The sequence below is a fragment of the Phocoena sinus genome, chromosome 8, assembly GCF_008692025.1.
Source record: "Phocoena sinus isolate mPhoSin1 chromosome 8, mPhoSin1.pri, whole genome shotgun sequence".
Classification (NCBI taxonomy): domain Eukaryota; kingdom Metazoa; phylum Chordata; class Mammalia; order Artiodactyla; family Phocoenidae; genus Phocoena; species Phocoena sinus.
Genome location: NC_045770.1, coordinates 14185088 through 14199895, shown reverse-complemented (window position 1 = coordinate 14199895; position 14808 = coordinate 14185088). Strand labels below are relative to the sequence as shown.

At 42.8% G+C, this 14808-nt stretch overlaps 1 protein-coding gene across 2 annotated transcripts; it reads left to right on the top strand.

Moving 5' to 3' along the window:
* The first annotated feature begins 930 nt into the window (after positions 1–930).
* CD3G (CD3g molecule) lies at positions 931–9698 on the top strand. Of its 2 annotated transcripts, none has more exons than XM_032638722.1 (7): positions 931–1061; positions 4278–4301; positions 4787–5002; positions 5807–5938; positions 6592–6635; positions 7383–7462; positions 9178–9698. In XM_032638722.1, the coding sequence occupies exons 1-6, from the start codon at positions 1007–1009 to the stop codon at positions 7446–7448; spliced, it is 537 nt and encodes a 178-aa protein (XP_032494613.1). In that variant the 5' UTR covers positions 931–1006; the 3' UTR covers positions 7449–7462; positions 9178–9698. The 2 variants fall into 2 exon arrangements, with proteins under 2 accessions (XP_032494613.1, XP_032494611.1); XM_032638720.1 differs by having other exon boundaries at positions 7383–7466.
* The last annotated feature ends 5110 nt before the right edge of the window (positions 9699–14808 follow it).

Below are 14808 nucleotides of genomic sequence, written 5' to 3'. Positions count from 1 at the left end.
ACCATGAGAAGAATTCGAATGGAATGTTTCCATGGTACCTGACACTTCATATGTTCTCAATAAGAGAGGGAGTTATTAATAACAGTATGATTATTTCGCAGCACAGTTGAGTCTCCCCAGGAGACAAATGGACTTTTTTCCTCTGGGCTATGGAAAGCCCAAACTGTCTACACTGTCGCAGTTAGACTGTAATTTATAGAAATTTGTAATTTATAGAAATTTATAGAAATGTAATTTATAGAAATTTGTAGAAAGCGTATGTGTCTTGCTCACTTCTGTATCACCAGCACCTGGCCTGTGCGTGGCACGTGATGAGAGCTCCGTACATTTTTCTCAATTCACTGGCTGACCGGCTGAGGGGCCTGAGATCCTGGGAACACAGCTGACCCTAGTCCTTGGAAATGTATGGTCTGTCTTGGTGGAACTGTCCTACCTATTCCTTTCCAGGCAGGAACCACTTTGATGATCTCATCTCAAGAGAGCAGTGAAAAAAAATCCCTGGACTGAGGTGGATTTCTGTTCAGAGTTCCAGCCCCAAGCACCTAAGAGTTCCCACTTAAATTCACTAGTTGTAACAACAACAGCTAGCAACAGGCAACAGCTGGCCGAGATCCAAGTAACAAGTGGTGGCAGAAACGTTTATCTTCCCCTCATAAAAAGAAAGCGGCCCAGGCCACCTCCTGCCCAGCACCCAAGGTGGCTTTCCGTACAAGCTGAGTCTCTGAGATGGGAATCCAGCACTCCCTCACGCTCCCTCCCCTCCACCACCCACGCTCCTCTCCTTAACTGAAAAGCCAGAGGCATCTGCACCTGCCGCCCTCCTGAGCCCTGCCCCCACCCACCGCCCACACTTGAAGCAGAGGGTGGAGGCTCCGGGTCCTTGCCTTCTCACAGGGGCCCCAGCCTTAAGGATGCTGGGCGGAGCCAGGCTATACGCTAGCACAGGCTGGCTGGCTGGCTGCTAGGGGCTGCTCAGTGCTTCTGCGGGAGAAGAACAGAGGCTGCTATGGAGCAGGGGAAGCGTCTGGCTGGCCTCATCCTGGCTGTCACTCTTCTTCAAGGTAAGGGCCCGCTAGGGGGTCTGACAGTCTGGAGAAGGGCTCAAGGGAAGAAGCCATAACAGGGGGGCAAGAATATTTGGATCTCCTAACCTCAAGCTGTAATCCTAAAGTTCAGAGAAGGAAGGGCAAAAATGAAGCTTCTCGCTGCTCTCTGCTAAAGAGAAGCCGTGTTCCATGGGAGAGATGGAGTCCTTGTCTCTTAAGAAATCAAAACAGATGACTTTACTGGCTTGAGAGAGAATCCCGATGCCACCATCTTAGGTTTGAATGTAGCCCAAAGGGCACAGGCCAGGAATCTGAAGAGAAAATGTATGTGTTCCTTAACTCAGAGCTGGGGTTAGGAGTAGACCTATGAAGCATTCACTCACTCTGTTGGTCAGCTGGTCAACAAATACGTGTGAGATCCCATTACGTGTTAGGCTAGAAGGGTATAAAGGTGAATAAAAACCTTCTGCTCCAATTAGCTCATAGTCTAATTGAAGAGATAAGTTTCAACGTTGCCAGATTGAGTGTAAGGTTCAAAATAGGTCGCCTGAACGAATATTCAGTTGGAAATACAATAGGAAGTGGATGAACTGGGCCGATGCCTGGAATCTGGACTAGAGGTAATCCTCTCCACATTGAAAGTCGTTGAAATCACGCAAGAACTATGAGAGATGTGAGGAAGAGGAGGCTGAGGATAGAACTGTGAGGATACCACCTTTAAGGAATAGTTAGAGAACAAACATGTCAGTAAAGAGATAAGGGAATGATCCAAGAGCTGAAATAATCGGATGAGTGCTATTCCATAGAAACCAAGGGAGTAGAGAGCTTCCAGAAGGAGAAAATCACCATGAGTATGAAATGCTAAAGAGACGTCCACTGATATAAGAATATATTCAGGGGCTTCCCTGGTGGCGCAGTGGTTGGGAGTCTGCCTGCCAATGCAGGGGACACGGGTTCGATCCCTGCTCCGGGAAGATCCCATATGCCGCGGAGTAACTAAGCCCGCGCGCCACAACTACTGAATCCGTATGCCACAACTACTGAGGCCCACGCGCCTAGAGCCCGTGCTCCCCAACAAGAGAAGCCACTGCAATGAGAAGCCCGCGCACCTCAACAAAGAGTGGCCCCTGCTCGACGCAACTAGAGAAAGCCCATGCGCAGCAACGAAGACCCAACAGATCCAAAATTAAATAAATAAAACATTAAAAAGAAAAAAGAATATATTCAAAAGTTTAAGTCTGTATACATACTACCAAATGTAAAATAGATCGCTAGTGGGAAGCAGCCGCATAGCACAGGGATATCAGCTCTGTGCTTTGGGACCACCTAGAGGGGTGGGATAGGGAGGATGGGAGGGAGACGCAAGAGGGAGGAGATATGGAGAGTTTTGAATCAGAGTTAGAATGAGGGGACTCTTTTCCTCCCATGGTGATCAGGTGGATGGGGAGAAGAGCTAGTTAGAAATCTGCTTAACTCTTTGTCTTGCTTTTCTTTATCTTCATTTACCCATTTATTCACTCATACATTCATTCGAAATATATAAAGTTCCTACCATGTTCCAGGCACTGTGCTGGGTGAACTATTCATAAACAGTTCACCCCTATATGAAGTTCTAAGACTGTTGACTCCTTCCAACTGTTTCCATCACACTTTGATCTATGCCCCCATCTCTCCCCATAACAAACTCTACCTCTAGCCAAACTACCTCTTTTGTCCTTTTCCAAGTCTGTATCTTTGTTCAGCTATTCTTTCTACCTGGAAACTCTTTCTCTGTCTGGTGAATTCTTACTCATTCTTCAAGGCAGAACCAAATGCCATCTTCTCTGTCAAGCTTTCCCTCTCCCCTCACCCTTGGTCAAAATCAATAGTTTCTACCCCTTTCCATATGCATTTATACAAATACTAAATGATAATTTATAAGTACTATTACATTTATTACATTTGTGTTTATTTTTTTCCCACTTCATTGTAAACTCTTCAGAAGCGGCAACTAGTTATTTGTATCACCACCCTTTTCTTCCACACTTGTTACTCATTACTCGTTACTCAGACACATAATAGTGGTAAGGGTTTGGATTAAATCCGATTGAACTGAACTCCAGTGTTTGTTCTCTATAGTATGTCTACCATGCAACTCTACTACTCTGAGTTTTGAGACAGATTTGAGGGCTATTTAATAGCTAACTCTTTGGGGACATTCAGGGTTTCCACAAAAAATGGATCACCAAGGGTGAAGGTTTTAGAAGTAACTCAGCTCTAAAAGGCTTCAGCTAGTGCACACCCAGTCTTTGCCAGGGCTTTGGCTGCTAAAGCAGAAGAGCATTCCACACTGTACAGGCAATACCCTTATGGATACTGCAATACAGTTCTGCAATGCTAACCGTCCAGAGTTAGTGTCAGACCTCAAAGGTTAAGGGCTCAGTCCCCAAAACGACTGCCCTCACTTTAAAAGCTAGGCACACGTTCAGGGATCCTCAGACTACCCACACTTCTAACGAACTGCCTACAAATCTGGAGGGTTCCCAAGAACCCCCTCAGAATTTGCTAGAACAACTCACAGAACTCCGGAAAGCCCCATCCTTACTACTACAGTTTTCTTACAGAAAATAAAATCAGATCTATCCAAATGAAGAGACACATAGGGTGAGGTCTGGGAGGGTCCTGAACACAGAGCTTCCATGCCCTCTCCTTCGGGAATTAAAATACATCACCCTCCTGGCACATTGATATATTCACCAACTAGGAAGTATGAATGAGTTTTTATTGGGGTTTCATTACATAGGCATGATTGATTGAATCATTGGTCGTGTGACTGAACTCAATCTCCAGTCCTCCTCCCCCTCCTAGGGCTCAAAGCCCCAATTCTCCAATCACATGTTTGGTCTTGACCGGTCCCATCCTGAGTCATCTCATTAGCATAAACTCATGTGTGATCCAAGGGCCCACGAAGAATCACAAAGGCAATCCTGTCATTCATGAAATTCCACGGGTTGAGAAACTCCCTCCCAGCAACCCAGGAGAAAGACCAGACAAACTCTTTGCTATACGACACCCTAAATTCGGTTTGGTGATTCAGGCAACAATCCAAAGAAATAGGTATAGATACTGTCACTCGCATGAATTAGGCTCTTGCTCTCCATGTTGGCCTCAAATGACCATGGAAATGATACATCAGGGACTCTGAATGACTTCATGCCCAGCTGATCCTCTGTCTCTCTTCTGTCTCTACAGGTACTATGGCACAGTTGAATGAAGGTAGGGGAAATGGCTTCTTTCTATCATCAACCTCTGAGGAAATTCATGGAAATATGGCTTCCCACAACAGTAGTCCTATAGGAACAAGTGAAGAGCTAAGAAGGGATGGGATGATGAAGGATAGAGAGCAAACCTCTCCAGTGTCAACCAAATCAGTGGCCAGCCTTGACCTCCCTGGCAGCTTTCCTGTAGCTAAACAATTAGTTTTCTGGTTCTTGGAGGAGAAAGAGGACCCTAGCAGCCAGGCACTACTCAAAGCACAACCTATGAATCAACAGCATTGGCATCACCTGGGAGCATGTTAGAACTGCAGAATCTCAGTCCCTCCCCAGAACTATTGAATAAAACCTGAAATTCTAACTAGACCCCATGTGATTCATGCGCACATTAAAGCTTAAGAAGCAGTACTGTCGTGGTCTTCTCCTGATGCCCTGGGACAGGGAGAATTTCAGAGGCAAGATCTTAACCGACATTTCCTTTTTCAGTAAAAGTGGATGAAAATCAAGAAGATGGTTCAGTACGTCTGACTTGTGACATGAATGAAAAAGTTATCAAATGGTTTAAAGATGAGGTGGAAATAAGTCCTGTAAACACAAGTAAAAAGACTTGGGATCTTGGAAGTAGTACCAAGGACCCTCGAGGGATATATTGGTGTCAAGGATCAAAGAACCGTTCAAAACCACTCCAAGTATATTATAGAAGTACGTATCCCCTTTGGTTTGCTTGTGTGAAATTAAACAGTACTTGCTGTTCTGGTGAGCTTCTTGTCTGGGGTGAGTGTGGAAATAGATGCTAAGCAGTGAAGTAAGAGCCAGTTTTCTTAATCTCAACATAATTTTTTTTTAATTTATTTATTTGGCTGCGCCGGGTCTTACTTGCGGCACGCGGGATTTTCATTGAGGCATGGGGGATCTTTAGTTGCGGCATGTGGGATCTTTTAGTTGCAGCATGCAGGATCTAATTCCCTGACCAGGGATCAAACTCTGGCCCCCTGAATTGGGAGCATGGAGACTTAACCACTGGACCACCACGGAAGTCCCTCAACTTACTTCTTTTTGAATTTAACAAAGCAGTTCCCCCAAATTCTTGAAAAAGCATAGCCTGTGTTGTAAAGCCTGACTCACTTTTGGGTAGGCCCCACAGATTGGAGCAGTCAGCAGTTTATATAAAGTGAGTTAGGGCAGGTAAGGGAGACAGGGGAGACTACAAGATAAGTAACAGGAATGTAGAAGGCAGTTGAGCATGGAGAATGGGATCTGGTCTTCCTTATATTTCAATAGTTGCTGGGAGTAATACTACATGGGCTTCCCCAGGACTCGTGGGGGACAGAGGAACATCAAAAAGCATTGAGTTCTCAGCCCAAGGATCTTCCCAGGCAATTCCCTTGCCATACCACCCACAGAGGGAACAGTCTTCTGCCCTAGACAGAGGTATTATCTCAGGAGAAAAAAATCCAGAACAACTTTCACACCTCGAAGGAGGCTTATCCTTCCCTTTCCCCACAGTGTGTCAGAACTGCATTGAGCTGAATTTAGACACTGTGTTTGGCTTTATCTTCACTGAAATCATCAGCATTTTCCTCCTTGCTGTTGGGGTCTACTACATTGCTGGACAGGAAGGAGTTCGCCAGTCAAGAGGTAAAAGAATGCTCTTAGCTGAGAGGTGAGACCACCTGGGACCCTTAGCCTTCTTCCTACCAAAATAGAACCAATAGAAAAGACTGGGTTGGCACGTGTCACTGATGAACACGACTGGGTGGGGCTCTGGTTCTGTAGGCAGGAGAAAAGGACACTTGGTGTTTTCGCAGCACATTTGCCTATCTCAAGATCCAACTCTCTCTGATTGGTCCTCTGTGCTTTTTAAAAAACTCTTTCTTGAAGTAAAACCTACATACAGAAAAGTGCATGAATCACATACACACAGCTCAAAAAACTTTTCTAACAAAGCAAACACACATATGAATCCAGCACCCAGTTTAAGAAAGAGAACTAACACTTGTGGTCACTTCCAGCCTCCACTTAGTCCCAAAAGCGACCACTATCCTGACTTCTAACAACATTGATTCATTTTGCCTGTTTCTGTTGCTTACGTAAATAGCCTCATACAGTAAGTACTCTTGTGTGTGGCTTCTTTTACTCAACGGTATGCTTGTGACATCTACCCATAGTGTTATATGTAGATGTATTTCACTAATTCTTATTGCTATTCAGTACTCCATTGGGTGAATATATCCCAGTATATTATTTATTCTGTCTTGTGTATGTGTACATTTTGTTTATTTTTTGTGCAGCTTCAGACAAGCAGACACTGTTGTCCAATGACCAGCTCTATCAGGTAAGGGAATGTGAAGTGAAAGAGACATTGCTAGTTAGTAGTGGTAAAATTTTGGAATGGGGGGGCAAGTTATTTGGAAGAAACTACTTAGGACATACCAGACGATGGCATCGTTATCCCTTTGGGTAGAATGGACGAAATAAAGAGAAGGGTTGAGAGAGACTGAGGTCAGGGTCTAGTGACAAAAAGTTGAAGAACACACAGAGAAACTAGATACAGAGCCTCCATTCTTGTCCTCTCCCACCCCCAGGACCATGAAGAAACCACTCCAAAGCCTTGAACATAAAAAGCACTCAATAAGTATGCATCAATAGAAAACAGACTATGGTTACCAGGGGGTAAGGGCAGGGAGGGATAAATAGGGAGATTGGGATCGACATATACACACTACTATATATAAAGTAGATAACTAATAAGAACCTGCTGTATAGCACAGGGAATTCTACTCAGTACTCTGTAATGATCTATATGGGAAAAGAATCTTTAAAAAAGTTTTTTTTTAAAAAGAGTGGATATATGTATATGTATAATAGATTCACTTTGCTGTATACCTGAAACTAACACAACACTGTAAATCAACTATACTCCAATAAAAAAATTTTGAAGTACATATATATGAAGAAAGGTGAAAAAAATAAAGACATTTAGAGTGAAAGCTAAAAATTTTTTTAATTAGAAAATAAATATGCATCAAATTAATTCATAGAGGATGATGGAAAATGATTATGACTGTACTATCCTTTTTAGCCCCTTAAGGAACGGGAAGATGACCAATACAGCCACCTTCAAGGAAACCATTTGAGGAAGAATTGAGCCCAGAACTCAGAGTAGGTGTGTCTCTCTACACCAATTCTAAGAAAGTGCCTTTGCACTACCTGCCTTCCCAACTACTGCCAAGTTTATCTCCTTTCCCCAAGCAGCTATAAGGATGGGGGTTAGGGAGGATTGATTGATAATTCCTTGGGGGGAGGGGGATGACTCTCCTGTGCATTAGGATTTTTAGCAGCATCCCTCACCTCTGTCCACCAGATGCCAGTAGTACTCCCCAGCTGTGACAACAAAAATACCTCCAGATATTTCAAGTATCCCCACGGGATGCAAAGTCGCCCTTAGTTAAGAATCACTGAACCTATATTAACCTTCTAATCACCCAAGCACTCAATCAGAAGTTCTAATTCAATCAACCAGAAATTTCAGTCAGGAAAACAGGACCCAAGCATTATTTGGTTTTCTGAACCAGTTGCAATTTTTCTTTTTTAATCCAGGTGTTTTCCCTTCTATCCAGTTCTCAGAAACAGAGCAATACATTTTGGAGCAATCCTAGTAGAGATTTTCACCCCTAAATCTAGACTCAAGATTCCCAAAGGTGACAAATGGAGAAGAAAGGCCATCAGAGCAAATTCGGGTTTTTCCTCAAAAAAAAAAAAAAGTAAAGTAAAACTTGTATGGTGTTTCAGGAGCGCCACCTATTGGAAGTAATTTTTCTGTAAAAGAAAAACGAAAAGGTCAAATAACCTCCTTTATTTGAATACCATTTTTTTAAGTTTGCATTTTTATTTACTTTCTTTATAAGTCATAATTCACATGGTTCTAATATGCAGTGAAAGGTCGCCCTCCACCTCCCTCTCCAGCCACCCAGTTGCCTTCTACAGAGGCAAACAATAATACTAGTTTCTTACATAGCTTTACAAGATATTTAAAGTATTATATATCGGAGGTATTCTAGGCATACATAAGCAAATTCTTTTTTTTTTTATGGATGATAAATGCATCGTGATTTTTTGTTTGGTTTGGTTTTAGCTGCGTTGGGTCTTCATTGCTGCGCGTGGGCTTTCTCTGGTTGCAGCAAGTGGGGGCTACTCTTCACTGCAATGCGCTGGCTTCTCACTGCAGTAGTTTCTCTTGTTGTGGAGCATGGGCTCTAGGCGCACGGGCTTCAGTAGTTGTGGCACATGGGCTTAGTTGTTCCGTGGCATGTGGAATCTTCCCGGACCAGGGATGGAACCCATGTCCCCTGCATTGGCAGGCAGATTCTTAACCACTGTGCCACCAGGGAGGTCCCCAAGCAAACTCTTAAGTACACATTATTCTTCCTTCCCCTATTTTTCACACAAATGTTATCATACTATACATCTTGCACTTCTCGCCTAATAAAACCTGAAGATTACTTCATACCAATATATAAAGGAGCTCTTTTTTTTTATGCAGCCACTTTGTACAGATCCCCTATAATTTATTTAACCAGTCCTCTATTGATGGAAATTTCAGTTTGTTCTTTTGCTCTTACAATGCCACAATGACTGTATAAATGTCATTTTTAAAAATTGTATTGAGGTATAATTTACATATAATTCACTCATTTTAAGTGATTTCACCTGTTCTCGGTAATTTTTAGCAAATTTACCCAGTTGTACAACCATCACCATAATCCAGATTTAGAATATTTCCATCAGTCTCTTAAGATCTCTTGTGCTCTTTGCAGTCACTCCTTGTTCTCACCCTCAATGCCAGGCAATCACTAATCTCTTTTCTATCTCTTTAGATTTGCCTTTTCTGGATAAATGGAGTCATACAATATGCTGTTCTGGACATTCTCGTACAAGTCTTCGTGTGGACATATGTCTTCATTTGTCTGGGTCGATATCCAGGAATGAAGAATTGCTGGGTTGTATGGTAAATTTATGTATAACATTTTAAGAAACTGCCAGTTTGCCAAACTGGCTGTTCCATTTTACATTCCCACCAGCAATGGATGAATGAGGTTCCTGTTTCTCCACATCTTCACAAATATTTGTTGCTATCTTTTTTAGTATAGCCATTCTAGTAGATGTAAAATAGTGTCTTATTGTGACTTTAATTTGCGTTCCCTAACGACTAACGATGTTGAACATCTTTTCATGTGCTTATTAGCTATTCTTATCATATCTTTAGTGAAGCGTGTGTTCAAAACTCTTTTTTTTAATTGAGTTGTTTTTCTTCTTACTATTGAACTGTAAAAGTTCTTATATATTTTTGAATACAAGTCTTTTATCAGCTACATGATTTGCAAATATATCTACCAGTCTGTGACTTGTCTTTCCATTTTCTTAGTGGTGTCTTTTGAAGTGCAAGAGTTTTTAATTTTGCTGAAGTCTGTTTTATCCATTTTTTAAAATGGATTGTGCTTTTGGTGTCATGTCTAAGAAATCCTTGCCAAACCCAAGGTCACAAAGATTTCTCATATGTCTTGTTTTTACAGTTTTATTTCTAACAATAAATGTCATTTTGAACATTAAGACTATTTGTATGTAACAAATACAAATAAATGGAATTGTAGGACCATAATGTATTCACACCTGTAATTTAATTAAATATTGCCAAATTGCACTTCATTGAGGTTGGACCAATACATAATCCTAACAAGAGTGTCTACTGTTCCATACACAGTCTAACAGTGTACTATTAAATTTTTTGAACTTTGCCAATCTGATAAGTTAAAAATGGCATCTCAGCTTAATTTTAATCTGCATTTTCCTAACCATTTGTTTTTCCTTCTCATGAAATACAGGCTCATATCCTTTGATTTTTTTTTTTTTTACTGTTACTCTTGGTGTTTAGAATATAACCCCTTCTCTTAGTGTTATTTATTTATTTATTTATTTATTTATTTATTTACTGCGTTGGGTCTTCGTTGTGGTGCACGTGTCTCTCATTGCAGTGGCTTCTCTTGTTGCGGAGCACAGGCTCTAGGTGCACGGGCTTCAGTAGTTGCAGCACGCGGGCTCAGTAGTTGCAGCATGTGGGCCCTAGAGCGTGCGAGCTTCAGTAGTTGTGGCGAGTGGACTCAGTAATTGTAGCGCACAGGCTCTAGGGTGCACGGGCTTCAGTAGTTGTGGTGCACAGTCTCAGTAGTTGCGGCACACGGACTTAGTTGCTCCATGGCATGTGGGATCTTCCCAGACCAGGGATTGAACCCAGGTCCCCTGCATTGGCAGGCAGATTCTTAACCACTGCACCACCAGGGAAGCCCCTGATCTTCTTATTGACTTGCAACAACCCTTTACATATTTGGGAAAATAGATCTTTTGTTTGTGGCATTAGTTGCAAATATTTTTCCAGTGTTGTTATTTAGATTTTGACTTTACTTATGGTTGGTTTTCTATACACATTTTACAAATATTTGACTGTAGTAGAATTCACTGTTCTTTTATGGCTTAGATTATTCTTTTACAAAACTTCTCCCATTAATCCCTATAGCATTTTCCTGGTTTCACTTTATATATTTAAATCTTTGATCCACCTTGAATTAATTTTAGTGTAAAGGTCTAATATATTGACACGTTTAAATCCATAGCTACCCACTTATTCTGGAAGTATTTATTGAAGAATCCACCTTGTGCACATTAATTTTAAAAGCTACATTACCACTCCACTCTCACCAGATTGTAAGCTCCAGGAAAAGTTGTATTTTTTTTCTACTACTGTAGCTTCAGGAGCTAGAACAATGCTGGAACATAATAGGCGCTCTAAGATTGCTCAACATTTGGTGTGTGTCTGTGTGTGTTACAGTATACTATTCAGTGGCATTAAGTACATTCACAGTGTTGTGCAACCATCACCACTCTCATTTTCAGAATTTTTTATTATCCTGAAGAAACATTTTACCCATTAAACAATAACTCCCCATTCCTCCCTCACCCCACCCCTGGTAACCTCTTTTTTACTTTCTGTCTCTGAATTTGCCTACTCTGGGTACCACGTATAAGTGAAGTCATACAATATTTGTCCTTTTGTGTCTGGCTTATTTCACTTGGCATAATGTTTTCAGGGTTCATAGCAAGTATCAAAATTTCCTTCCTTTTTAAGGCTTAATAATGATGTGTATGTATATGCCACATTTTGTTTGTCCATTTACCCGTCTGCGGCGAGCCGCTTCTGACCAGCAGAATGACGAATCACCACACGCTAGATTCTTCTCGCATCACACTTTATTGGAGTACAGCTTGGTTTCGGGCAGATGGAAGGAAGACCCCGTACGCTCGAGCCTGTCTGCTTATATAAGGGCTTAAGGACTCGTGTAAGTCCCTGATTCGTCCGTATGGTTATCGCATTTCGCAAGCCGGACTTTGGATAGGCCACTGCTTCAAAACCTGATTAGCATATTAGGTGCATACGCCCTAGCGGCATACTTAGTGCATGCGTAATGGCTATCCGGCCGCGCCCTACATCTCCCCCTTTTTTCTTTTCGACCATTGCAGCGGACATTGACCTGTACCAGTGCTCATACCGGGGTATGTACACGGTGTACCGGTAGTTTCCGCTTGCATTCGCAGACACCCTCCTGCGTGCAATGCTCGCAATCGAACTGCAGGGTGCAAGGGCTGTCTTCACGTGGCATGGGCTCCTCATGGAGGTGCAATGGTAACGAGACCTCTCCGTGCAGAGGCAGCCCCTAGGGCCGATCCCCTATAGAGGTGCAATGGCGGCAAGGCCCCTCTGTGCAAGGGCGATCATATGTTTTTTAGGGTGGAGAGCCAGGCTGCGGGGGACTCGCCTTCACTGATGGCCACAAGCGCCTGAGTGAGCATTATCCTATCTCGCCGGGTTCGAATGCGAATACGACAGACCAACCAGAGACACAACACTATCCCAAACAAACAGCAGGCTGCGAACAGTCCCACACCCACCCATTCCTTAAAAAAGGAAAATGCTCTAGCTAGCCATGCGGTAAATTCTCCAAGAGTCACTGGATCCACTCTGGTTGCATTCAGCTGCAGGATATTCAACTTCTGCTTAAATATCATCTTCTCCGCCTCGCGGGACCAATTTCCCTTTAGGAATTCTCCAATCTGCTTGCTCTTATTCAGAGCATCCAATCTGTGCTTAGTGGCCTAGCACAAGCCGTATTCATCTCACAGCTAGTGGAATACAATACTGGGAGAATGGTACTTTGAGAATGAACGGGGATGGGGACTGGCCAGGTTCGGCTAATTCCCCAAAACGTCTTGATCTCCGCCTTGAGCAGGGGGAAGCTCATCAACAGTATCCAGCCCAGTGTCACTCCTTGAGCGCTCCACATCGTTCTTGGGATTATCTTCCACGACTCTTGTTAACCTTGTCGGGACCCAAATCGGATCTTGATCCTGTGGAAAAACACAAAGAGATCCCCTGGATCGCGTGACAACGCGATCCGGGCCCTTCCATTGATTGGACAACACATCTTTCCACATCACTCTGCCGTAATCCTTTTGTTCACGTATCATATGGCGTTCAGCAGAAGTTTTTTTCTCATCATGTAAATTCAAAAAATTAATAGTAAATAAGGCAAGCGACAATTTCTGCTTCGGGGTGCAATTCTCCGCTATTCCCCCTTTTTGTTTTAAAAGCAATTCTTTAAGTGTGCGATTAGTTCGCTCTATTATACCTTGGCCTTGTGGATTGTAAGGCAGGCCCGTAACATGTTCTATTTGCATTTTTTGACAAAAGAGAACAAAGCTCTTGGAACTATAAGCTGGGCCGTTATCTGTCTTTAGTTTAGCAGGCTTGCCCCAGGCTGCCCAGGCTTCAAGGCAATGAGTAATAACATGTTGAACCCGTTCTCCAGAGAGAGGGGTAGCATGTACCACCCCGGAATAGGTATCCACAGACACATGAACATACTGGAGCTTCCCAAAGGAGGGAACATGAGTGACATCCGTCTGCCACAGCTCGTTTGGGGACAAACCTCTGGGATTTACACCAGTCTTTTGGGCCGGCAAAAATTGGGCACAAGTGGAACAAGACTTAACAATATGTCTGGCCTCGGCTCTAGTAATGAAAAACTTCTTTCTCAACACTGCAGATGATACATGATATAGCTCATGAAATTCTTGTGCTTGCTGCTTTTGATCCAAGGGTAAGAAAACACGTGTTGCCACATCAACTTGTTCATTGGCTTTTGCCATTAGACCAGGCAACAGGGAATGAGCCCGTATATGGGTAACATAAAAGGGGTGTTGGCGGCGCAATATCTGAAACCTTATCCCGGCCAACAAGGGTGCCACTGTGCTGGATGATCGAATGTGGGGGGTCACTTCAAGATGTTTCACTGCATTAACCACATACAATGAATCAGAGATCAAATTAAAGGGTTCTTGAAATCGTTGAAAAACTTCCAAAACCACATGACATTCCACCACTTGAGGAGCATCAGGTTGATAGTCTCTAACGACAGGATGCTGACCCTGAACCATATAAGCCCCTTTTCCGGATTTTGATCCGTCCGTATAAATGGTCAGGGCATCATTTAGTGGTCGCTCTACAGTGACCCTTGGAAAAATGACAGGTTGCTGGATAATGAATTTCAAAATTTCACTCTTGGGCAAATGGTTATCAATAGTTCCAGAAAAGGTATAAATAAGTATAGACCACTCAGAGGTGGTAGCAGTTAATATTTCTATTTGATCCTTAGTATAGGGAACTACAAGTTTTTCCGGCAACATTGCAAAGGCGGAAACACATTGTTTAATACCCAAGAAGGCAACCTCAGCAACCATAGATGGATAGTGAGACAGCGTCTTCATCCCCAGGGACTTAGTATGGATCCAAAGCAAGGGCCCATCTTGCCAAAGAACACCTGTTGGAAATCCTAAGGTTGGAAGAACACACATCCAAATAGGCAAGGTACTGTCATAACGCTGTAATTGTGCTTTCATAAGAGCCTGTTCCACCTTCTGAAGAGCTGTTTGGGCCTCGGGGGTCATCTGACGCGGGGAATTAAGATCAGGATTACCTTCCAATACAGCAAACAAAGGTTGTAATTCAAAGCGAGTCAGACTCAAATACGGTCGAAGCCAATTAATATCCCCAAGCAATTTCTGAAAATCATTCAAAGTTACCAAACGGCTGGTTCTAATTTCAATTTTTTGAGGCACTATTTTGGTTTTGTTTATAACAGCTCCTAAAAAGTTAATGGCATCTCCCTTTTGAATTTTTTCAGGGGCCAAATATAAACCTCTATTCTCTAAACTCACAGATAAATCTCCCAAGACCTGCTCAAGCAGTCTCATGCTAGGGGCTGACAGCAAAACATCATCCATGTAATGAATAATTTTAACATCCGGGAACTTATCCCGTACTAGCTGTAAGGCAGTGTCAACATAAAGTTGACACATGGTGGGGCTATTGGCCATACCCTGAGGAAGCACGACCCATT